Raw genomic sequence first — 20,289 nt, 5'->3', positions numbered from 1 at the left:
GAGAGGGCAATTTTACTCCACGAAAGCAATCAGAAAACGCCTTCTAGAAGAAGCTCTTCCTGAACTGTCTCAAAAGTTAAGTGTTGTTCACCAGGCAGGTAGGGGAGGAGAGGATATCTCAGGCAGAGGGAAAGTCAGACAAAGTGCAGAGGTGAAAGTGCACAGGGACTTTGGAGAAGAGCAAGGTGTTGAGGAGGGCAGGCGTTTAGGGAAAGAGAAGGTGGGCAGGGCAGGAGCAAGCCAGGGGAAGGCTTCATAATCCCTGCTGGAGAGCTGGAACTTTGTCTTGCAGGCAACAGGGAGCCTCTAAAGGGCTTGCGCTGGGAAGTGACAGAGATTTGTTATTTAGAAAGATGACTCAGTGGCAGTAAGGCGTCAGCAAGACTGAAGGCAGGAGCACCGGTCAGGAGAGCCCTGCAGGCTTTACACCAGACAGTAAGGGCTTGCAGGGGTCAGGGCCTCAGCGCTGAGAGGTATGGGAAAATGTTACAAATACAGCAAGTGCAGGATTTTGCCACCAGTTGTACAGTGTGGATCTGTGAAGGAGAGCTCTCTAGGATGACTCCAAGTTTCTGGCTGACAGGTTTCCAGGTGATTATCACTGGAAATACAGAAAGAGGTGGGGGTAAAGAATGAGCTCAGTTTTACATGCATCGAGCTTGAAGTGCCCATGGAAGTTGTACCATGTGGCGGGTGCCAGCAGGGACGTGGATATGGTGCTGTGGGGCTCAGGAGAGATGAGTTACTGATTCAAACTGTGAGTCAATATGAAATGTGACCTGAAGCCCCTGGGAGTGCCTTATGCAGAGTGAAAGTGAGGAGGAGGCAAGGGAAGTGACAGAGGTGAGGAGGGAGGGGAAATGGGAGGGAGGGAAGAAGAAAAGAGGTCAAATATAGAACCCGAACCTTAGGTCACACTGAGACTTCAAGTTGGGATAGAAGACCAAGGATCCACTATGGAGGCTGAGAACAGGACAGCCATGACCATCCTTCAGAGGAAGAGGCCAGCAGTAGCAAATGCTGACAAGAAGGCAAGGAAGATGAGAATTAAAAAGAAGCCTTTGAGCCAGGTGCAGTGGCTCGCATCTGTAATCCCAACACTTTGGGAGGCCGAGGCGGGAGGATTGCTTGAGGCCAAGAGTTTGAGACCAGCCTGGGCAACAAAGTGAGGCCTCCATCTCTACAAAAAGCAAAACAGTAGGAAAATAAAATAAATCAGCACATAATAAAATTAAAAAGAAGCCTTTGGATTTGGTCGTGAAGAAAATGTGGTTTCCTTTGCCAGAGCAATTTTAGGAGGTGGGAGAAAAATCCAGATTACAGTGGATGAAAATATGAACAGGGAATGAGGAAATGAATGTAGATGCTTCTTTCTAGGAATGTTGTTGTTATTCAAGGAAAGATATTTAAGGGTATTATAAATTGCTAGTGGAGAGAGGCTGAAACCTTTAGGAGAAAGACGGGGGCGCCCTCTAACGGAGCGGCTGTCTTACAGCTGTCTTGGAAGCCATGGGAGAGCGTCAGCATGACTGAGACCAAAAGGAAGGAGGTAGAGTGTAGATCGGGACAGGAAGTTGAGGGGATTCAACTCAGAGTGCTTCAGCTTTCTCAGTGACATGGAAGGCAAGGCCATCAGTGGGGAAAGAGAGGTCTGGAGGAAGGGGGATGGTTTGGAAAAGCCGCTGTAGGGATCAGGAAAACAGGTACCAGGTACATGTGTGGCCAAGACATGCTTGAGTGCCCAGCTGCCGGTAGAAAACAGGTGTCTGGAGTGGCACCAACCTTAGGAGAGAGGAAGGTGGGAGCCAGCTGGCAAAACCCAAGGGCAATGGTGGATGAGTCAGGTGAGAACAGTGGAAGGGGAGGAAAGAGAGCAAGATGGCTGGTACACATTTCTAAGGACAAAAGATTTGCTGTGAGGAAGAGGAACAATGGAGGAGGCAATGGCTACCCAGGAGAAGTCTGTAGCTCCTCTAAGCCTGGGGAGGAGAAGGACGGGACCAGCTTCCAGAGAGGGGGCTATAAGAAAGAGACGTCCTGTCTTGAGACTGCCAGAATTCCACTGAGGCTAGTAGGTGGAGGGGATGTTCAGACAGAGGTTAAGATTAGGGAAGGTTTAAAGGCAAAGAATGAGAACTTCCAGGGCCATATCATAAAGGACTTTGTTATTAGGTATGGTAAAACCAAATGTTAAAACAGATAAGTCTTTAAATCTCCATAGCTTAACCCATATCTTCAAATAGAATGTATTTCTCACTCACATAAAGTTCAGCCAGTGGTGTCTAGGAGTCATTCAGGAACCTGGCTGACCAAAGCTTTGTTATCTCCAATACACGACTTCCAAAATCACCCTCGGTGTTGGCATCCGGTTGCCAGATGAGAGAATCCACAAGGGAGATGTTCTGGGTCAGGCCCCCAGGTGGTTCCATCGGCCAGAACGCAGTCACAAGGCCCCACCAAACTGCAAAGAAGACTGGTTAGAAAATATGGTCTAACTATGTGTTTTTTGTCTTTTTTTTTTTTTTTTTTTTGTAATCTACAAACTTGATTCAGATTTTGCCAGTTGCCCACTAATATCGTTTTTAGGGTTCAGGATCCAATTCAGAATCATATGTCACATTCAGTTGTCATGTTTCTTTCTTTTTCTTTTTTTTTGAGACAGAGTCTCGCTCTGTTGCCCAGGCTGGAGTACAGTGGTGAAATCTTGGCTCACTGTAACCTCTGCCTTTAAGGTTCAAGCGATTCTCCGGCCTCAGCCTCCAGAGTAGCTGGGATTACAGCGTGTGCCACCACGGCTGGCTAATTTTTTTTTATTTTTAGTAGAGATGGGGTTTCACCATGTTAGCCAGGATGGTCTTGGTCTCCCGACCTAGTGATCGGCCCGCCTCGGCCTCCCAAAGTGCTGGGATTACAGGCGTGAGCCACGGCGCCTTGCAGGTGTCATGTTTTTTCAATCCCCTTTCATTCGAAACAGTTCCTCTTTCTTTGTCTTTCATGACTTTGACCTGTTTTTTTTTTTTCTCAATTTCTTTTTTTAGAGACAGGGTCCTGCTCTGTTGCCCAGGGCGGAGTGCAGTGACGTGATCATAGATCACTGCAGCTTCAAACTTCTGGGCTCGAGAGATCCTCTCGCCTCAGCCTCCCAAGTAAACGGGACTACAGACGCATGCCACCACGCTCAGCTAATTTCTTATTTTTTTATTTTTTGTATAGATGGGGTTTCTCTATGTTGCCCAGGCTGATCTCAAACTGCTGGCCTCAAGTGATCCTCCTACCTTGGCCTCCCGAAGTACTAAAATTACAGGCACAAGCCGCTGTTTGGAATCCAGTCCACTGACATGTTTCTCAGAGTGCAAGTTGGTTGTTTTGTGAGTGTTCCAAGGTTTGGATTTCTCCAGGGTTTCCTCATAACTAGATTGAAGTCGTGCATTTTCGTCAGCAATATTTCAGAAGCAATGCTGTGGCCTTCTCAGTGCTTCATGACAAGAGCAACGTGATGCTCATTTGTCCCATTCATGCCAATGTTCCCTTTGATCAGTTGATTGCTGTGGTGTCTGCCATATTTCTCCACTGAAAATTACTATTTTTATCTTCTTAATAAGTATCTTACTGGGAGATACTTTGAGATTGTATAAATACCCTGTTTCTCATCATACTTTTGCCCATTAATTTTAGCTTTTATTGATCATTCTTGCCTAAGGAAATTATTACTGTGATAGTGGCATGGGAATTTTCTAATGCCATCATCCCTTCAACATGTTTTCATTCTAACTACATGTTGGAGAAGAAAGTAAAATAGGGGGCCAGGCATGGTGGCTCACGCCTGTAATCCCAGCACTTTGGGAGGCTGAGGCGGGTGGATCACTTGAGGCCAGGAGTTTGAGATTAGCCTGGCCAACATAGTGAAACCCCCATCTCTACCAAAAAATACAAAACTTAGCTGGGTGTGGTGGCACACGCCTGTAATCACGCCTGTAATCCCAGCAACTCAGGAGGGTAAGGTGGGAGAATCATTTGAACCTGGGAGGCAGAGGCTGCAGTGAGCTGAGATCACACCACTGCACTCTAGTCTTGGTGACAGAGTGAGACTCACACACAAAAAAGAAGATGACGAAAGAAAAAGAAAGAAGAAAGAAAGAAAGAAAGAAGAAGGCCGGGCGCGGTGGCTCACGCCTGTAATCCTAGCACTTTGGGAGGCTGAGGCAAGTGGATCACGAGGTCAAGAGATCGAGACCATCCTGGTCAACATGGTGAAACCCCGTCTCTACTAAAAATACAAAAAATTAGCTGGGCATGGTGGCACGTGCCTGTAATCCCAGCTACTCAGGAGGCTGAGGCGGGAGAATTGCCTGAACCCAGGAGGCGGAGGTTGCGGTGAGCCGAGATCGCGCCATTGCACTCCAGCCTGGGTAACAAGAGCGAAACTCCATCTCAAAAAAAAAAAAGAAAGAAAGAAAGAAGAAGAAGAAGAAAGGAAGGAAGGAAGGAAGAGAGAGAAAGAAAGAAAAAGAAAGAAAGAGAAAGAAGAAGAAGGAAGGAAGAAAGAAAGAAAAAGAGAGAGAGAGAAAGAAAGAGAAAGAAAGAAACAAGAAAGTAAAATGGGTTTGGTGAGTAGCCAGCAGCCGCTGCCTCAGTTTGAGAGGAGGGCCAGTAGGAGATGAAAGAGTCTATGTAAAAACTCTTACTCTGGCAAGTAAAATATTCAGCTTCAGGCACATACTAGGGTTCCAGGATCCAGGGCAGGAGCTGGGTATTCAGGAAATCAGAAGGAATGAAACCCTTTGTGACATGGAACCAGGTCAGAGAGTTGTGCACAAATTCAGCAACAGTGGTGAGGTAGGAGGGTCAGGCTCCCTCTCCAGTACCTAGACCACGTGCTTCCTAAGCCATCACTCCCAAATGATGGGCAAAGGATAGGTGGACATGGATTTGAAGGGCCTCGATCCAGTGCCTTCTAAAAGCTACAGATGTACTGGAGGCCATAGCCCAAAAGCTTATGACAATCAACTATTTCCTCTCCCGTATATCCACATAAAAACCTTTTCTCCTGTGCTTTCACAGTGCCCGTGATATCTACACTCTAGCCCAGAGTCTAAAGTACCGTATACTAAAAAACTGGTTGCTCTTCATTCATGGTCAAGGAGAGTCTAATCTTCATTCAAACACTCCCAGAAGAAGGAAGGAAACACATTCCATCCTTCCTATGCAGTCAGGAAAAGGAAGAGGCTGGTCCGAGGGCAACAGCGTTTACAGCTAATCGATCACGGCCAGTTGCAGATTTCTTTTCTCCGTCTCCACTCCCGCTGCTTCATTTGACTGGCCTAAAGAGAAAAAAGAAAAGGAAGAAAAATTAAACAGTTGTGTTTGAGTTTCCATACTAAAATAGATTAAATGCATCCCATCACTTCTCTGCTGAGGTCACTGTCTAAGAGAAACAGGCACAGGGTAGAAATCCACAGAGGTGAGAGCCTCTCAGGCAAGGCCCCATAGCCAGGCTGGGAGTGTCAGCCTTGGGTAAGGCCAGCTAGGTAGGTAGGAGTCTTGGAAAGGGAAAATGTCCCAGCTGCTGGGGCACTTCGCTGGTGTCTAGGGTTTGGCAGATGCCTCTCCTCTCTCAGAGGCTATTACATTGTCTGGCAGAAACAAGGGACATTGCTGCCATCTCATTTGGAAGCCCATACTCACCTATAGTGCATTTATAAGGAATGCAGCTACTGCAGAGGTAGATGGGGCTGGAATCCAGCAGGCCATTCAGGAAAATGTAAAAGCAGAGGATGTATGTTCTCCAGATGGCTGAGTCAAGTACCAAGAGAAACCAAAGAATGAATAAGGCCAGTGCAAGGCCAACCAGTTCAAGAAAGCAGGGGATGTCAGTAGCTCAGACTAGCTCTTAAAGGAGGGGGCCATTGAGACCTTTCTGGAACCAAGACTGCAGAGACAGGTCATTCATTGCAGGTCCTGAGAAGAAGGAGCTTCAAGGCACAGTTATCACCAACCGTATCACATGCCCGAGCCCACTGTGAGCACTGGTGGCCAAGTCACGCTTAGGCCACCACTAGGCTGCAGGACATACAGCTAAGCAAGACTCAAAGCCTGGGGAGCCTTGCAGCAGCTGCCTGCGTCCCGGAGGAAAGGCCTGTCCCCTCTCTGCCTCTCCATCTTGCTTGGACCCAGGAAAGAACTCTATACCGCCTAGACCCCTAAGTGTCTCTCTGCAGTGGCACCTAGAAAGGAAGGCAGAGCCCTTGGGTCACCTGGGAAATTCTCAAGGAGTGGCAGCAATGGCGCTGGGAGAGGTGAGAAGACAGCACTCTGAGTTCCCACTCAAAGGAGCAGCTCTGCTCAAATCTGAAGACCCTTAGTGTATAAAAAAGAATAATGCAGCCAGGTGCAGTGGCTCACGCCTATAATCCCAGCACTTTGGGAGGCCGAGGCGGGTGGATCATGAGGTCAAGAGATCGAGACCATCCTAGTCAACAAGGTGAAACTCTGCCTCTACTAAAAATACAAAAATTAGCTGGGCATGGTGGCATGCGCCTGTAGTCCCAGCTACTCGGGAGGCTGAGGCAGGAAAATAGCTTGAACCCAGGAGGCGGGAGGTTGCGGTGAGCTAAGATCGCGACATTGCACTCCAGCCTGGGTAACAAGAGTGAAACTCCGTCTCAAAAAAAAAAAAAGAAAGAAAAAAAGAATAATGCTCTTTGAGATAAAAGATCTGGGTTCTAATCTCAACTCTGCTACTGTTTGGCACATCATTTCTTCCTGGGTCTGTTTCCTGTTCTGCAAAAATGAGGGTACATGAGGTGACATCCACGTTCCTTCCTTCCAGGTCAGATATTTCATTGTTCCAATCAAGCCAACTTTTGGCTACACATCTGCCAGTCTTTCCTGAGGGCTGACAGATCCCCAGCCTTCCCACATTCTGCTTTATAGAGCAGAGGGCCAGTGCCTGGGTGCCTGCAAACTATATTTTCCAGTCTCTTTTGTCACCTGGCTTTGGAGGCCCTGGTGGCACATTGGAAGGTGGGAAGAGGGAGAAGCAAGGTGTGATGGTTAATACTGAGTGTCAACTTGATTGGACTGAAGGATGCAAAGTATTGATCCTGGGTGTGCCTGCAATACAGGTTGCCAAAGGAGATTAACATTTGAACCAGTGGGCTGGGAAGGGCAGCCCCACCCTTAATCTGGGTGGGCGCAGTCTAATCAGCTGCCATCAAGGCCAGAATAAAAAGCAGGCAGAAGAATGTGAAAAGACTAGACTGGCTTAGCCTCCCAGCCTACATCTTTCTCCCATGCTGGATGCTTCCTGCCCTTGCACATTGGACTTCAAGTTCTTCAGCTTTGGGACTCAGACTGGCTTCCTTGCTCCTCAGCCTGCAGACAGCCTATGGTGGGACCTTGTGATCGTGTGAGTTAAAACGCCTTAATAAACTCCCCTTTACATAGATATATATTCTATTCGTTCTGTCCCTCTAGAGAAGCCTGATGAACACACAAGGGATTTTTCTGCCTTTCTCTCTGCTTTGGGAGGGAACTTACGTAGTGATTGTGTCTCCATGGTTGCAGATCCTTCTAGACACCCCCTTACCATCCTGTTTGCCTTTTAAACTCTTCTGACACCATAAGCTCCATGTTAAACTCCCTCCGTTGAGCCACTTAGCAAGTGCCATTTTCCTGGCCAGACCCTGACAAATGCAGCCAGCTTGTGGATGATGTGTGGTCAATTTCAGTCCCACTGGTGCACAGCTTTCATTTAATATCCACACAGAGAAGGACATGGAAGAGGAGAGGGAGGAGGAAAGTGGACTGTCAAAACTTTAGCACAATCTGGTTAATTCCAAATCTCTGTCCATCTTTCCACTGCTCACTGCACAGCTGAACAGCTGGAGAAAAAACACACAACCATGCTGTCCAGTTTCAGTTTAAAGTCATGATCACGATCCTCAAGAGGGCCTTTAATGCAGTCCTGCAATCATCCTGAGTTCCCAAAGCCATTCATTCTCCTGCTCTCCTAGGCAGCTGTTCAAGTCCTTACCCTCTCTACTTAAATTCCTGATACCACCTGTAAGGCCAGTTGCCTCACCTCCCTCTTTTTTCTGAAAGCTCGGACATGCTCGGGCATGTTCCCCTTTTCCCCTTCTCGCACAGCCTGGCTTTCCCTTAAAGAACCCAGTATGCAAGCAGGGTCTTGTGATTCTAGCCAATAGCAGCCAAGTCTTTCTAGCCAATAGCAGCTGAGTAATTCTAACCAATAGCAGCCAAGTCCTGTATGCAAACAAAGGCTTGTAACCTTATCCAATAGTAGTCCTGCTCTCCCACAACCAATCAAGCTCCTTCACTCCCTATAAAAACCCATGTCTGAGAGGAGTCCGTGCGACTTCTCCGGCCTCTCCTGTCGGACCGCAGAACCTCGCCCGGGAGCCTGAATAAACCCTTCATATTGGATCTTCTTGTGTTGGCCTCAGTTTCTTCCTTTTAAACTCGACAAGAACAAACCTTACACCACCACCTTCTCCCTTATCATCACTCTCAGCTGATGATCTTGCTTCCTCTTACGTGAAGAAATCAGAAGAATTCAGAAGAGAACAAGCTTTCAGCATCACACCTCTCCACCTGCCAGTCTCTACACATTTATTCTACCTTCTCTCCAGCATCTGTCCACACAGCAGGGAAACAACAACCCCTAGACCTATTTCTTATGCACAACATAAGAAATGGTCTTGTCTACCCAGTTGCACTATTCCAACATTTTTTCTTTTCTCTGCATTATCAATTTTCCCTTTTCTACTGGATCTTTCCAATCAGCATACAAACATGCCATTGTTTCTCTCATTTAAAAATGTTCCCGGCTGAAGCTCAGTGTCTCACACCTGTAATCCAAGGACTTTGGGAGGCCAAGGTGGGTGGATCACCTGAGGTCAGGAGTTTGAGACCAGCCTGATCAACATGGTGAAACCCCATTTCTACTAAAAATACAAAAATTAGCTGAGCATGGTGGCAAACGCCTGTAATTCCAGTTACTCAGGAGGCTGAGGCAGGAGAATCACTTGAACCCGGGAGGCGGAGGTTGCCATGAGCCAAGATCACACCGCTGCACTCCAGCCTGGGCAACAGAGTGAGACTCCGTTGCAAAAAAAAAAAAAAATTCCCTTGATTCTACCTCCTCCTCTGGCCATTACCCCACTTCTCCCCTACTCTTTCAGCAAACTCTTCAAGAGAGTTGTCTTTGCTCACTCTCTTTCTCCTTTATTCTTTCTTGAGCCCACTTTGATCAAGCTTTTGTCCCACCTCTCCACTGAAACTGCTCTTGTCAAGGTTACAAATAACTTCGCACTGCTAAATCCAATGATCAATTCCCAGTCCTCATCTTACCTCATTTTGCCTCATCCTCTGGCACAGCTGGTTCCTCCTCTCCCCAGTCTCTCAATGTTGGAGCACCCAGGATTCAGTCTTTGGATCCTTTCTCTTTTTACCTACACTCATCAAGTCTCATGGCTTAAGTTAGGGCTACGTTTCTCCTGGTGTCCACATTTATACTTCCAGCCTGGACCTCCCTTCCGAGCTCCAGACTCCACAGCCTACTTGACATCTCCACTTGATCTCTAACAGACATCTCAGCTTGAACAGACCCCAAACTGAGCACCTGATTTGGCCTCCTCTCAGTAAATGGCAACTTCATTCTTCCAGTTGCTGCTCCTCTTTCTTTGGATGAGGATGGATCCATCAGGAAATCCTATTTACTCTTATGTTCAGAATAATCCAGAAACTGACTACTACAGCCCTGATCATGTCCCAATCATCTCATCCCAAGTTTATTTCAGTCATCTCCTATCTGCTCTCCCTACCTTGACCCTTACCCGCTTCACTCTATTCTTAACACAGCCACCAGAGAGAATCTTGTAACACATAAGCCAAGTCATATCACTCCTTAGCTCACCACAAGTAGAAGCTAAAATTGCTGGGCCAGGCGCGGTGGCTCACGCCTGTAATCCCAGCACTTTGGGAGGCCGAGGCGGGTGGATCACAAGGTCAAGAGATTGAGACCATCCTGGTCAACATGGTGAAACCCCGTCTCTACTAAATATACAAAAAATTAGCCGAGCATGGCGGCGCACACCTGTAGTCCCAGCTACTCAGGAGGCTGAGGCAGGAGAATTGCCTGAACCCAGGAGGCAGAGGTTGCAGTGAGCCGAGATCGCGCCATTGCACTCCAGCCTGGGTAACAAGAGCAAAACTCTGTCTCAAAAAAAAAAAAAAAAAAAGAAGCTAAAATTGCTACAGTGCCTATGAGCCCCAACAGAGTCTAGCCCTGTTACCTCTCTGACCTCGTCTCCCCTCATTCATTCTGTTCCAGCTACACTGGCCCCTGTGCCTCTTGGATCACTCCAGGCATGTTCCCGCCTAAGTCCCTTGCATTTGTGTTTCCTTCTGCTTAGAATGCTTTTCCCTATTCTTCCTCCTTCCTTCACGTCAATACTGAAATGAGGTGGCTATCCCCGACCAGTCTATTTAAAAACTGTATACTCCTCTGGTGCCTTCACTCATCCTTCCCTACCTTAATTTTCCCTACAACACTTATTTCCATCTAATAAACCATACTTTTATGAATTTATTTATGTCCATTGTCTTTCTTCCCCCACTAAAGTTTATACTTCAGAGGAGTTATCACTGCGATATCCCCAAAGCCCAGAATAGTGCCTGGAACATAGTACGTACTCAATAACTGTGGTTGAATGAATGAATGAAGCCACAGAAGCAAATTTCCCTGGGTCCCACCCTACTTCTGGACTTCTTATAATGGAAGCCAAGTGTCCATATTGTTAAATCAGACTGAGTTGCGTTTTCTGTTTTCTCACACTTTTAGCAGATGTCAGCCTAACTGACGCCCACGTATTATCTTGTTTAACCCTCATACCAACTCTGAGAGTTTTATTCTTCTGGTTTCCAGATGGAAAAGGTAAGTCCCAAAGAGATTAAGTTACATGCTAGAGGTCACACAGCTAGTCAGTCGCAGAATCCAGATTCCCAGCCCATCTGACTGATGCCAAAGCCATAAAAACAGCTGCACCTCAAGAAGACTGGCCATACCCAGAAACACCACCAGGGCTACGCTGAGTCAGGATCCATAGGAATGGAAGGTCTGGAGGCTGCCAGGGATCTCCACAAAAGAAACACTTACTTTGTTAAGATCTTCATGTAGGGCCGGGCGCAGTGGCTCAAGCCTGTAATCCCAGCACTTTGGGAGGCCGAGGCGGGTGGATCACGAGGTCAAGAGATCGAGACCATCCTGGTCAACATGGTGAAACCCCGTCTCTACTATAAATACAAAAAATTAGCTGGGCATGGTGGCGCGTGCCTGTAATCCCAGCTACTCAGGAGGCTGAGGCAGGAGAATTGCCTGAACCCAGGAGGCGGAGGTTGCGGCGAGCCGAGATCGCGCCATTGCACTCCAGCCTGGGTAACAAGAGCGAAACTCCGTCTCAAAAAAAAAAAAAAAAAAAAAAAATCTTCATGTATCAGATGACAAAATAATCACTGCATTCCTTGGCTTGTTTCATCTTGTTTGTTTCCTGCATTTCACAATTTGTCTTATTGTTGCTTGCATGCTTATTGTCTATCTCTTCCCTTACACAGCTCTCTATTCTGTGTATCCCCAGCACCTAGCACAGTGCCTGGTACATTTTAGGCACTTCAATGAATGGATGAATGAATTGATTGGATGAACAAATTTTGCTTACTACTTCACTCATCAAATACACCCTGATTGAGTGCCTGCTTTGCACTAAGCACTGTTTTTATTATTCTTAGTCTAATAAGAGAGGTAGACATTAAACAAATAACCACATAAATAGAGGGGGGAAACCGTAATCAATGCCATAAAGGAAAAGTATGGGGTACCATGAAAGTGTACAGCAGGTGCCCTAATTTAGATGGGAGAGTGTCAATGAGGGCCTCCAGAGCTGAAGGATGAAGAGGAAGAGTGGTCCTAGGAGAGGAACTATCCTTGCTGCCTTTCTTTTCTTTTCTTTTCTTTTTTTAAAAATTTTTATTTACTTATTTTTTGTAGAGATGGGGTTTCTCCATGTTGGTCAGGCTGGTCTCGAACTCCCGACCTCAGGTGATTCGCCGTCCTCGGCCTCCCAAAGTGCTAGTATTACAGGCATGAGCCACCGCACCCGGCCCTCCTTGCTGCCTTTCAGGGACTGAAGGATAGTAGGTGTGCAACTAATGGTCTCATCTTCTCCGTGGTGGCCTGTGCTTCCTAAGATCTGCCAGAGATGGAGGGCATAGGCCAACTTGATCCTGCCTGTTGGATCCAGCTGTATCTTCAGTCTTTCTACGTCCAGCAATCCTGAGCCTGGCCACTTTTCCTTGAGCCAGAATAATTCAGAGAACTATTAGCCAGAATAACGCAGAGAACTGATCACTGCAAGTCACTCTACCTTGGAGCTATTGGAATGGCTCCAGAACAAGGCACTGGGGCCCAAGGCAGAATTCCAACGCGGAGGGTTTTACATAAGACAGACTCCATCTGGGAGGGCTGGGGTGGGAACCAAGCACCAAAGAAGACGGGAGGCCAGTGTCCACTGATGGCTGTCTCCCTCGTCTCTGTAGCCCTCCCCAACCCCTAAGCAGCCCAGCTCCAGCAGAGGAGGCCTGGGCACAGGAATGGATTGCTGCTAGAAACCTGGCTTCAGCTGGAGGAAGTCAGAAGGCTGGGCTGATGGCCGCGCAGACAGAGCTGTGTTTATCCAGGAAAAGAGGTAGGACGTAGGCAGCAGAGGCCCCTGCCAGCACCTCCCAGAAGGACTGCACTGGGGGAGCAAGCTGGAGAGGAAGCTGTTCCCCTCTGGCTCTGAACGTGTCAGGGCCTGAGGCCAGAACCCAGAGGCGACCCACAGGTAAGGCCTGCACTCCGGGCGCGCGACCGAGAGGGTCGCGGGCTCGGATCCCAGGGCAGAGGGTCGGAACACGGTGCTCTTGGTGGCCCGCGCAGGGGTGAGGCGAGCGCGTGGTGGCCGAGCCTTCCGGAGACCGCTCTGGGGTTGGCGGAGAATCAATGCTGCCTTTGTGCTCAGTGATTTCCTAGGGAGAAAAGGAGTGGAGAGTGGGAGGGGCGACCCAACGGCCCGGCCCCGCCCCGCAGACACGGGATGCGGTGGGGCTGGGAGGCGCGGGGCTACCGGGGGTGGGATTCTGTGTCCCCGGGAGGTGCGTCTCCTTGAACCAGCCCTGGGTGCCCTGAGGTCAGCAGCCAGGTGTGTCCCCTGGCTGCCGGGAGCAGAAGTGAGTCCTCTTCTGGCTTCGAGCGACTCGAGGAGGGGAGGGAGGAGCCAGAGGAGGAGGCAGGTGGGGCTAGGACTGAAGGATGGCTCAGGCCAGAGAAGCTTGCGCCGGGGCAGCCTGGCAAAGGGAAGGAGTCCAGAGGGGCGCCAGACTGGTTCCTGGAGGAAAACTGGTCTTCGAAATGGGCGGAGGAGAAGGGCGTGAGCCCGCCTAGGGCGCGGTGTCCCTTCCAGGGGGTTGGGATCTGGGTCCTTTTGGTATAACGCGGTTATTATCCTATTTGTCCTAATAGCACCCTACGGTTCTAGTGGGTGTGTTGGGCCCTCTAAAGTGAATGGCGCATCTTTAGTACCAATGGGAGAATCTGTGTACTTGGTGACCGAGGTCCGTATCTGAAAATGTGACTGGACCTGGTTTCCTCCATTTCTCCCCATCCTCCCAGACTTCACCGCCCCTTCTTTTTATCCTCAAATAGGGGTCTGCGCTCCCAGTGGGTCCGGAGACAGGGGCGCGGTGGCCGACCGTCCGGTGTACGCCAGCATCACCCACCTCTGACTCCTCTTCGCTCCTCGCTTAGCCCCGCTCCGCCCAGCACTCCCATTTGAGACTTGGGATTGGGATCCTCTCGGCCTTTGGAATTCGGAATTGCATTACCCAGCCCACTGCATGTGGCTCTTGGAAAAAGCTGGCTATAAGGTGGGGGCCACGGAATCTGGGGCCCGTTGGGCGCCCTCGGGCCTGTTCAAGCGTCGCGCCCCGGGCCCGCCCACCAGCGCCTGCCCCAACGTCCTCACCCCGGATCGCATCCCGCAGTTCTTCATCCCTCCTCGGCTCCGGGATCCCGGCAGCGCAGAGCCTGCGGCCCGGCGGGACGTGGCCGGGCGCGGCCTCCCCGCGGTCTGCTCGCTGCCTCACCTGGCTGGCCGCGAAGGCTGGGCCTTCCTGCCCGAGAGCCCGCACACGCGCCGGCGCGAGTCCCTGTTCCACGCGCCGCCGCCCACCCTGGCCGAGGGGCTCCCCGAGCCCCAGTCCCGGCTGCACGTCTCCGCCCCGGACCTGCGCCTCTGCTGGGCCCCCGACAGCGACACGGCCTCGTCGCCGGACTCGTCGCCCTTCGGCTCCCCGCGGCCGGGCCTGGGCCGGCGCCGGGTGCCCAGGCCGCACTCGCTGTCCCCAGAACCCGCGAGTTTGGCGGACACCAGCCCGCACCCGCCGCGCCGCGCCGGGCCGCCCACGCCGCCGCTCTTCCACCTGGACTTCCTGTGCTGCCAGCTGCGGCCCACGCGCGAGAGCGTGCTGCGCCTGGGGCCCCGCGGCGGGCAGCTGCGGCTCTCCACCGAGTACCAGGCCGGGCCCGGGCGGCTGCGGCTGCGCCTGGTGAGCGCCGAGGACCTGCCCCGGCCGCGCTCCCGCCCTGGGAGCGGCGGCGGCGGCTGCTGCGTGGTGCTGAGGCTGCGGCCCCGCGTCCGACCGCAGGCGCAGCGGAGTCGCGTGGTCAAGTGCAGCGCCAACCCCATCTTCAACGAGGATTTCTGTTTTGACGGGCTTGGCCTGGCGGACCTGGCCGCCCGCAGTCTGAGGGCCAAGGTGCTAGACAGGGGCGCGGGACTTCGCAGGGATGTGCTGCTGGGGGAATGCGAGACGCCCCTCATTGCGCTGCTGCCCCCGCTGGGTGGGGGACTAGGTCCCGGGTCCTCCCTGGCGCCCACCCATCTCAGCCTGTAGACTGAGCCCCTGGCTTCCTCAGCACGTCTCCACTGAGTCTGCGGTCCACATTCTTTCCACCCTGCCTGGCTTGTATTTATTTTTGCTAATAAAGTGTCCGATTGCCCCTAGCCAGATATTTCCCTTTGCTGGCACCTTACACGCTCGGGCGTAGAGCCTACCCTTCTTCCTTCTATCCCGGCCATACGCGGGGGTAAGATGCTCATTCGGACGGTCTGAGTAGAGCAGGCCCTAAGCAAGTGGTTCTCAAGCTTGAAGGAGCATCAGAATAACCAGACATTAGAAATCCTGGAAGAGCTCGTTAAATATGCAAGGCCCTGGGCTCCATCCTCAAGAGATGCTCTTTCGGTAGATCTGGGCCAAGTAGGTCCTAAGGTCCCCGTCCAACAAGGGCTCTGGAACAATCAGTCCTTCAGTCGCTGAGTCACTCTGACAGAAACCAACACAAGCCACCTTCCACTGGGGGTCCCTTGGGGCTGCACAGAGGAAATTAACACTCCCCTCCTGTGCCCCTCTGAAACCTACATCTGTCCTGAAGACAGATGAACTTTCTGGGTCTTAGGAGTGAGTCAGGGGAGGTCAGATGAACACACAGTGCCCTTTATTTTTTATTTATTTATTTATTTATTTTTGAGACGGAGTTTCGCTCTTGTTACCCAGGCTGGAGTGCAATGGCACGATCTCATCTCACCGCAACCTCCACCTCCTGGGTTCAGGCAATTCTCCTGCCTCAGCCTCCTGAGTAGCTGGGATTACAGGCACACGCCACCATACAAAATTTTTTTTGTATTTTTAGTAGAGACAGGGTTTCACCATGTTGACCAGGATGGTCTCGATCTCTTGACCTCGTGATCCACCTGCCTCAGCCTCCCAAAGTGCTGAGATTACAGGCGTGAGCCACCGCGCCCGGCCTTTAGTCTTACGACTTCTCTCTTGCCTCTCCACACCTGTGCCTCCCTTGGGGGAAGGGGCAAGTCTGGAGCCAAGAACCAGAGAGGGGCTTAGGTACCAAATGAATGGGATATAATGTCCCAGGGATTGGGAGGAGGGAGGAGACGTACTACCAAAGTGTGGGAACTGTTCTCAGGAATGCCAGAAGAGGCTCCTCCAGCCAGAAGGAGGTAGGGGTGGAGGGAGGTGGATAAATGTAGGTCACATCATGTTTACCTCTAACTGAATGTCCTAACGTCAGCAGTGACCTTCTCTCTCCCTCCACCTTCCCAGAACCCGGTTCCTCTTGATTCAGACCAGGCTTGGAGGAGGAAGGGAAGAAGGGAAGTAGGCATTAGGCCAACCCAGCTTCTTTCTCCCTCCCCCTTGAGCCCTTTCTCATTTTTCTAGGCACCAGCTGTGGCCTGCACCAGGGCTAAGCTTGCTGAATCCAACAAAACCTCAGCACCTGGACATGTTAAATTCCAGCACAACACACACACACACACACACACACACACACACACACACACACACACGCGGCTTCTTTCAGACAGCTCTACCCAGCCCTGGGCCAGAGAACTCTTGCTTCAGGTGTCCACCAGGTGGTGGCATTGATCAAACAATCCTAAGCACTAACTACTGCACATGGATTATAACTACTCGAGGAACTGTTTCAACAATTAGTCAAGCCGCTTGTTCCTCTCGGCACCTCCTATAAGGGTATAAATACTATCGTTATCCAACGTGACCTTGGGCCTCACATAACTAGTAAAGTGAAGATCTAGGACTCACAGAGCTAGCTAGTAAGGGAAACAACTCAGAATCTGGCTTCAGTTCTGGGCTCTTAATCACTTCGCAATCATACCCCCCACTGCCAGCTGCTGCCTCCCAAGGGGCCTCCTTCTCTACGATGGTAGTTTTGTACCCTGCCAGTTTAAAATCCTACGTTTGAATTCTGGGAAGTCTACCTGTAGATTTAGGTCTACCCCTGGTACTGTATTTCTGTTTTAGCCCCCAAATCCTCCCATAACAACCTTTGGTGAGAAACTGGATTTGATGCCCATTTGAAAGTATCTGGAGCCAGGCGCGGTGGCTCATGCCTGTAATCCCAGCACTTTGGGAGGCTGAGGCGGGTGGATCATGAGGTCAAGAGATCGAGACCATTCTGGTCAACATGGTGAAACCCCGTCTCTACTAAACATACAAAAAATTAGCTGGGCATGGTGGCGCGTGCCTGTAATCCCAGCTACTCAGGAGGCTGAGGCAGGAGAATTGACTGAACCCAGAAGATGGAGGTTGCGGTGAGCCAAGATCGCGCCATTGCACTCCAGCCTGGGTAACAAGAGCAAAACTCCATCTCAAAAGAAAAAAAAAAAAAGAAAGAAAGTATCTGGAAAGAAAGTTAGAGGCCGGAGAACCTTCATTCATGCATTCCTTCAACAATACTTCGGGAGGGACCGTGCAGTGGCAGGCATTGGATACAGCAGTGATTGAAACAGACATGGGAATCAGAAAAGTGACAAAATGAACCATTAAAATGTAAAGAATGCTACTTGGTGATATGTTACAGAGAAAAATAAAGCAAGAAAGGGAATAGAAAAGAGGGGTCAGATAAAGAGAAAGGAAGATTATAGGGACAGAAAGAGGAATTTTTTTTTTTTAACCACAGTACTTTGGACCAGGTCCTGAACTTTACCTGTGTTATCTCAGTTCATTGTCACAACCTTTCAGTAGAGTAGACATTACTATTATTATTATTATTATTATTATTATTTTAGATGGAGTTTCGCTCTTGTTACCCAGGCTGGAGTGCAATGGTGCAATCTTGGCTCACCGCAATCTCCACCTCCTGGGTTCAAGCAATTCTCCTGCCTCAGCCTCCTGTGTAGCTGGGACTACAGGCACGCACCACCATTTTTTTGTATTTTTAGTAGAGACGGGGTTTCACCATGTTGACCAGGATGGTCTGAATCTCTGGACCTCATGATCCACCCGCCTCGGCCTCCCAAAGTGCTGGGATTATAGGCGTGAGCCACTGCGCCCCGCCTTAGAGTAGATATTATTATTCTCATTTTACAAAGAAGGAAATAGATCAAAGAGGTTTGCCTGGGGATCAGCCGTGGCTGGAGGGAAGGGTTCTGACTGTGACTCCACCCAGACACCCCCACTGCAACCCAACTGCTTATTTTTGAAGACAGAGTCTCACTCTGTCGCTCAGGCTGGAGTGTAGGGGTGCAATCTTGGCTCACTACAGCCTCCGCCTCTTGGGTGCAAGTGATTCTTTTGCCTCAGCCTCCAGAGTAGCTAGGATTACAGGTGCCCACCACCACGCCCGGCTATGAGGGGAGGCTGTGAGGAAATCCAAGGCACTACTCCCAGGAGCAGTTCACTCAGCATTCACAGCCCTGAGGCTCCATGATGGGGGGCCCCAGTGATGCTGGAGGAACATCTTGGGTAGCTAAAGTACAAAAACATGGGGGTCAGGGAGACAGAGGGGTGTGTGCAAAATAAGGTCCTAAGAACCCCTCCAGTGTGCAGATTTCTGTGGCCCCAAAGCACTTTTATAAACACTAGTCAGAGGCCAGGCATGCTGGCTCACGCCTGTAATTCTAACACTTTGATAAATGGATAAATGTGGGAGGATGAGGCTGGAGGATCACCTGAGCTCAGGAGTTCATAACCATCCTGGGCAACATGGTGAAACCCCATCGCTACAAAAATTAGCTGGGGCTGAGGCAGGAGGACCACTTGAACCCAGGAGGTCGAGGCTGCGGTAAGCTGAGATCGTGCCACTGCACTCCAGCCTGGGTGACAAAGGGAGACCCTGTCTCAAAAAAAAAAAATCCACTAGTCAGGACAGCTACTTGTTAGCCACTGCACTCCAACCTGGGTGACAAAGGGAGACCCTGTCTCAAAAAAAAAAAAAGTCCACTAGTCAGGACAGCTACTATTGGCCCATTTTTACTGATGTGGTAGCTGAGGGCTGAGATTTGCCCCGAGGCCCACAGCTAGTAAATGGCAGACCACATTGTCACAAGTGCTTCTGCTCCAAAAATTTCAGCGCTCCAGCATGTCAACCCTCCTTGCCATTTCCAAGCCCGTGTGACTATAAATGTTAATTGGTAGAGGAGTGGTACAAGCAGGATCCCGGAAAGTTCAAGGCCAGGAGCTAGGGTCAAACTCCCACTATTCCCTCCACCCACAGTGGCCTTTGTGACAGGAAGGGGGAGGGGTGGGGACTGTGAGATCTGGAGGCTACAGATGTTTCTAGAGCCTGGGCTGTCCTTTCTTAACGGTTGAGGCACAGCCCTTCTCTGAGTCACTCCAGTGACTTGAGGCCTCCCCAGGCGTGGAACTCCCTAGGACGCAAAGAAAGGTTGTTCCTAATCACTGGATCAGGCATGCCAAGGAGAGGGCCCTCCAAGGATGGGGCTGGGGAAGTGTGTGCCACCGCAGGCTGCCCAGGCGCCACAAGTTTTCCACGTTGACCCCCAGGCCCTCCCTGGAAGGGCAGGTTTGTGCTGAGCTTTAAGTGGTTTCTGTGGTTTAGGGGTGGGGAGGGAGGGAAAGAGAAGTTGGGGACTGCTCCCCAGTGCCATGCCACCACCGCCACCTCCCACCCCTTCCAGAGTGTTTGCCCCCAGCATGGAGATCGCCTCTGATAAGGGGACTGGGCACATGGGGGTGAAATGATTCTCCGATTCCTATCAGCCTCTTCCTTACATAAGAATGTATGTGAAGAGGAAATAACCACTGCCCTGCTTTGAAAGGACTGATTCCTCCAGAAAAGGGGATGTGATTGCAGCAACGCGGAGAAAGGTTAGGCAAGAGGGTTATCCTTACAAAAGGATAACCAAGGGAACTTCTTGCCCTGGGGAGAAAAATAACTCAAGCTATCCACGCTTAGGGCAGGGGAGGAGTCGAGAATGCCTAGGAAGCATGTGACGTTCACAGGCCTAGAGGCCAGGATCCTGCCTTCTCAATCTCCAGACACTTCCTCCCCACCCTACACAGCAGCGCAAAGCGGCACAACCAGGGGAGGCAGCCTTGCCTGCAGTGTCTGGGGATGCGCGGTGTGGATCAGGCATTCTGTGTGACCTCCACTCCGTGCCTGCCGTTGCTGGGCAGTAAGAGGTGGTCAGGAAGGGCCCCAGGAGACCCAGAGTCAAGAGAAAGAGAGGCCTAAAGAGGAGAAAAGATAGAGAGGGGAGAGCTGGAGAAGAGCCACAGACAGGCGGGAGCCGCAGGGAGAGACAGAGAGACGGGGTAACTGACTCCCCTGCACTCCCACCCCCTGCATGTTGCTGGCTCCTCCTGTCAGCTGGAGGGTGCTGGGTGGGGGTG

General features: G+C 50.6%; 1 protein-coding gene across 1 annotated transcript; it reads left to right on the top strand.

Annotated features, from left to right (window-relative positions):
* The first annotated feature begins 13,953 nt into the window (after positions 1–13,953).
* On the top strand, positions 13,954–15,105 carry C2CD4D (C2 calcium dependent domain containing 4D). The gene has a single exon (XM_012462740.3). It carries the CDS (start codon positions 13,954–13,956, stop codon positions 15,010–15,012), a length of 1,059 nt encoding a protein of 352 aa, XP_012318163.2. The 3' UTR covers positions 15,013–15,105.
* Positions 15,106–20,289: the final 5,184 nt, after the last annotated feature.

This window comes from Aotus nancymaae, unplaced genomic scaffold (genome assembly GCF_030222135.1).
Source record: "Aotus nancymaae isolate 86718 unplaced genomic scaffold, 86718_ANA_hifiasm-v0.15.2.pri h1tg000108l, whole genome shotgun sequence".
Classification (NCBI taxonomy): domain Eukaryota; kingdom Metazoa; phylum Chordata; class Mammalia; order Primates; family Aotidae; genus Aotus; species Aotus nancymaae.
The sequence above is the reverse complement of the archived record's forward strand: the minus strand, read 5'-3'. Positions and strand labels throughout refer to the sequence as shown.

Excerpts from the sequence above, each read along its gene's own strand:
- C2CD4D (XM_012462740.3), top strand. The coding sequence starts at position 13,954 with ATGTGGCTCTTGGAAAAAGCTGGCTATAAGGTGGGGGCCACGGAATCT.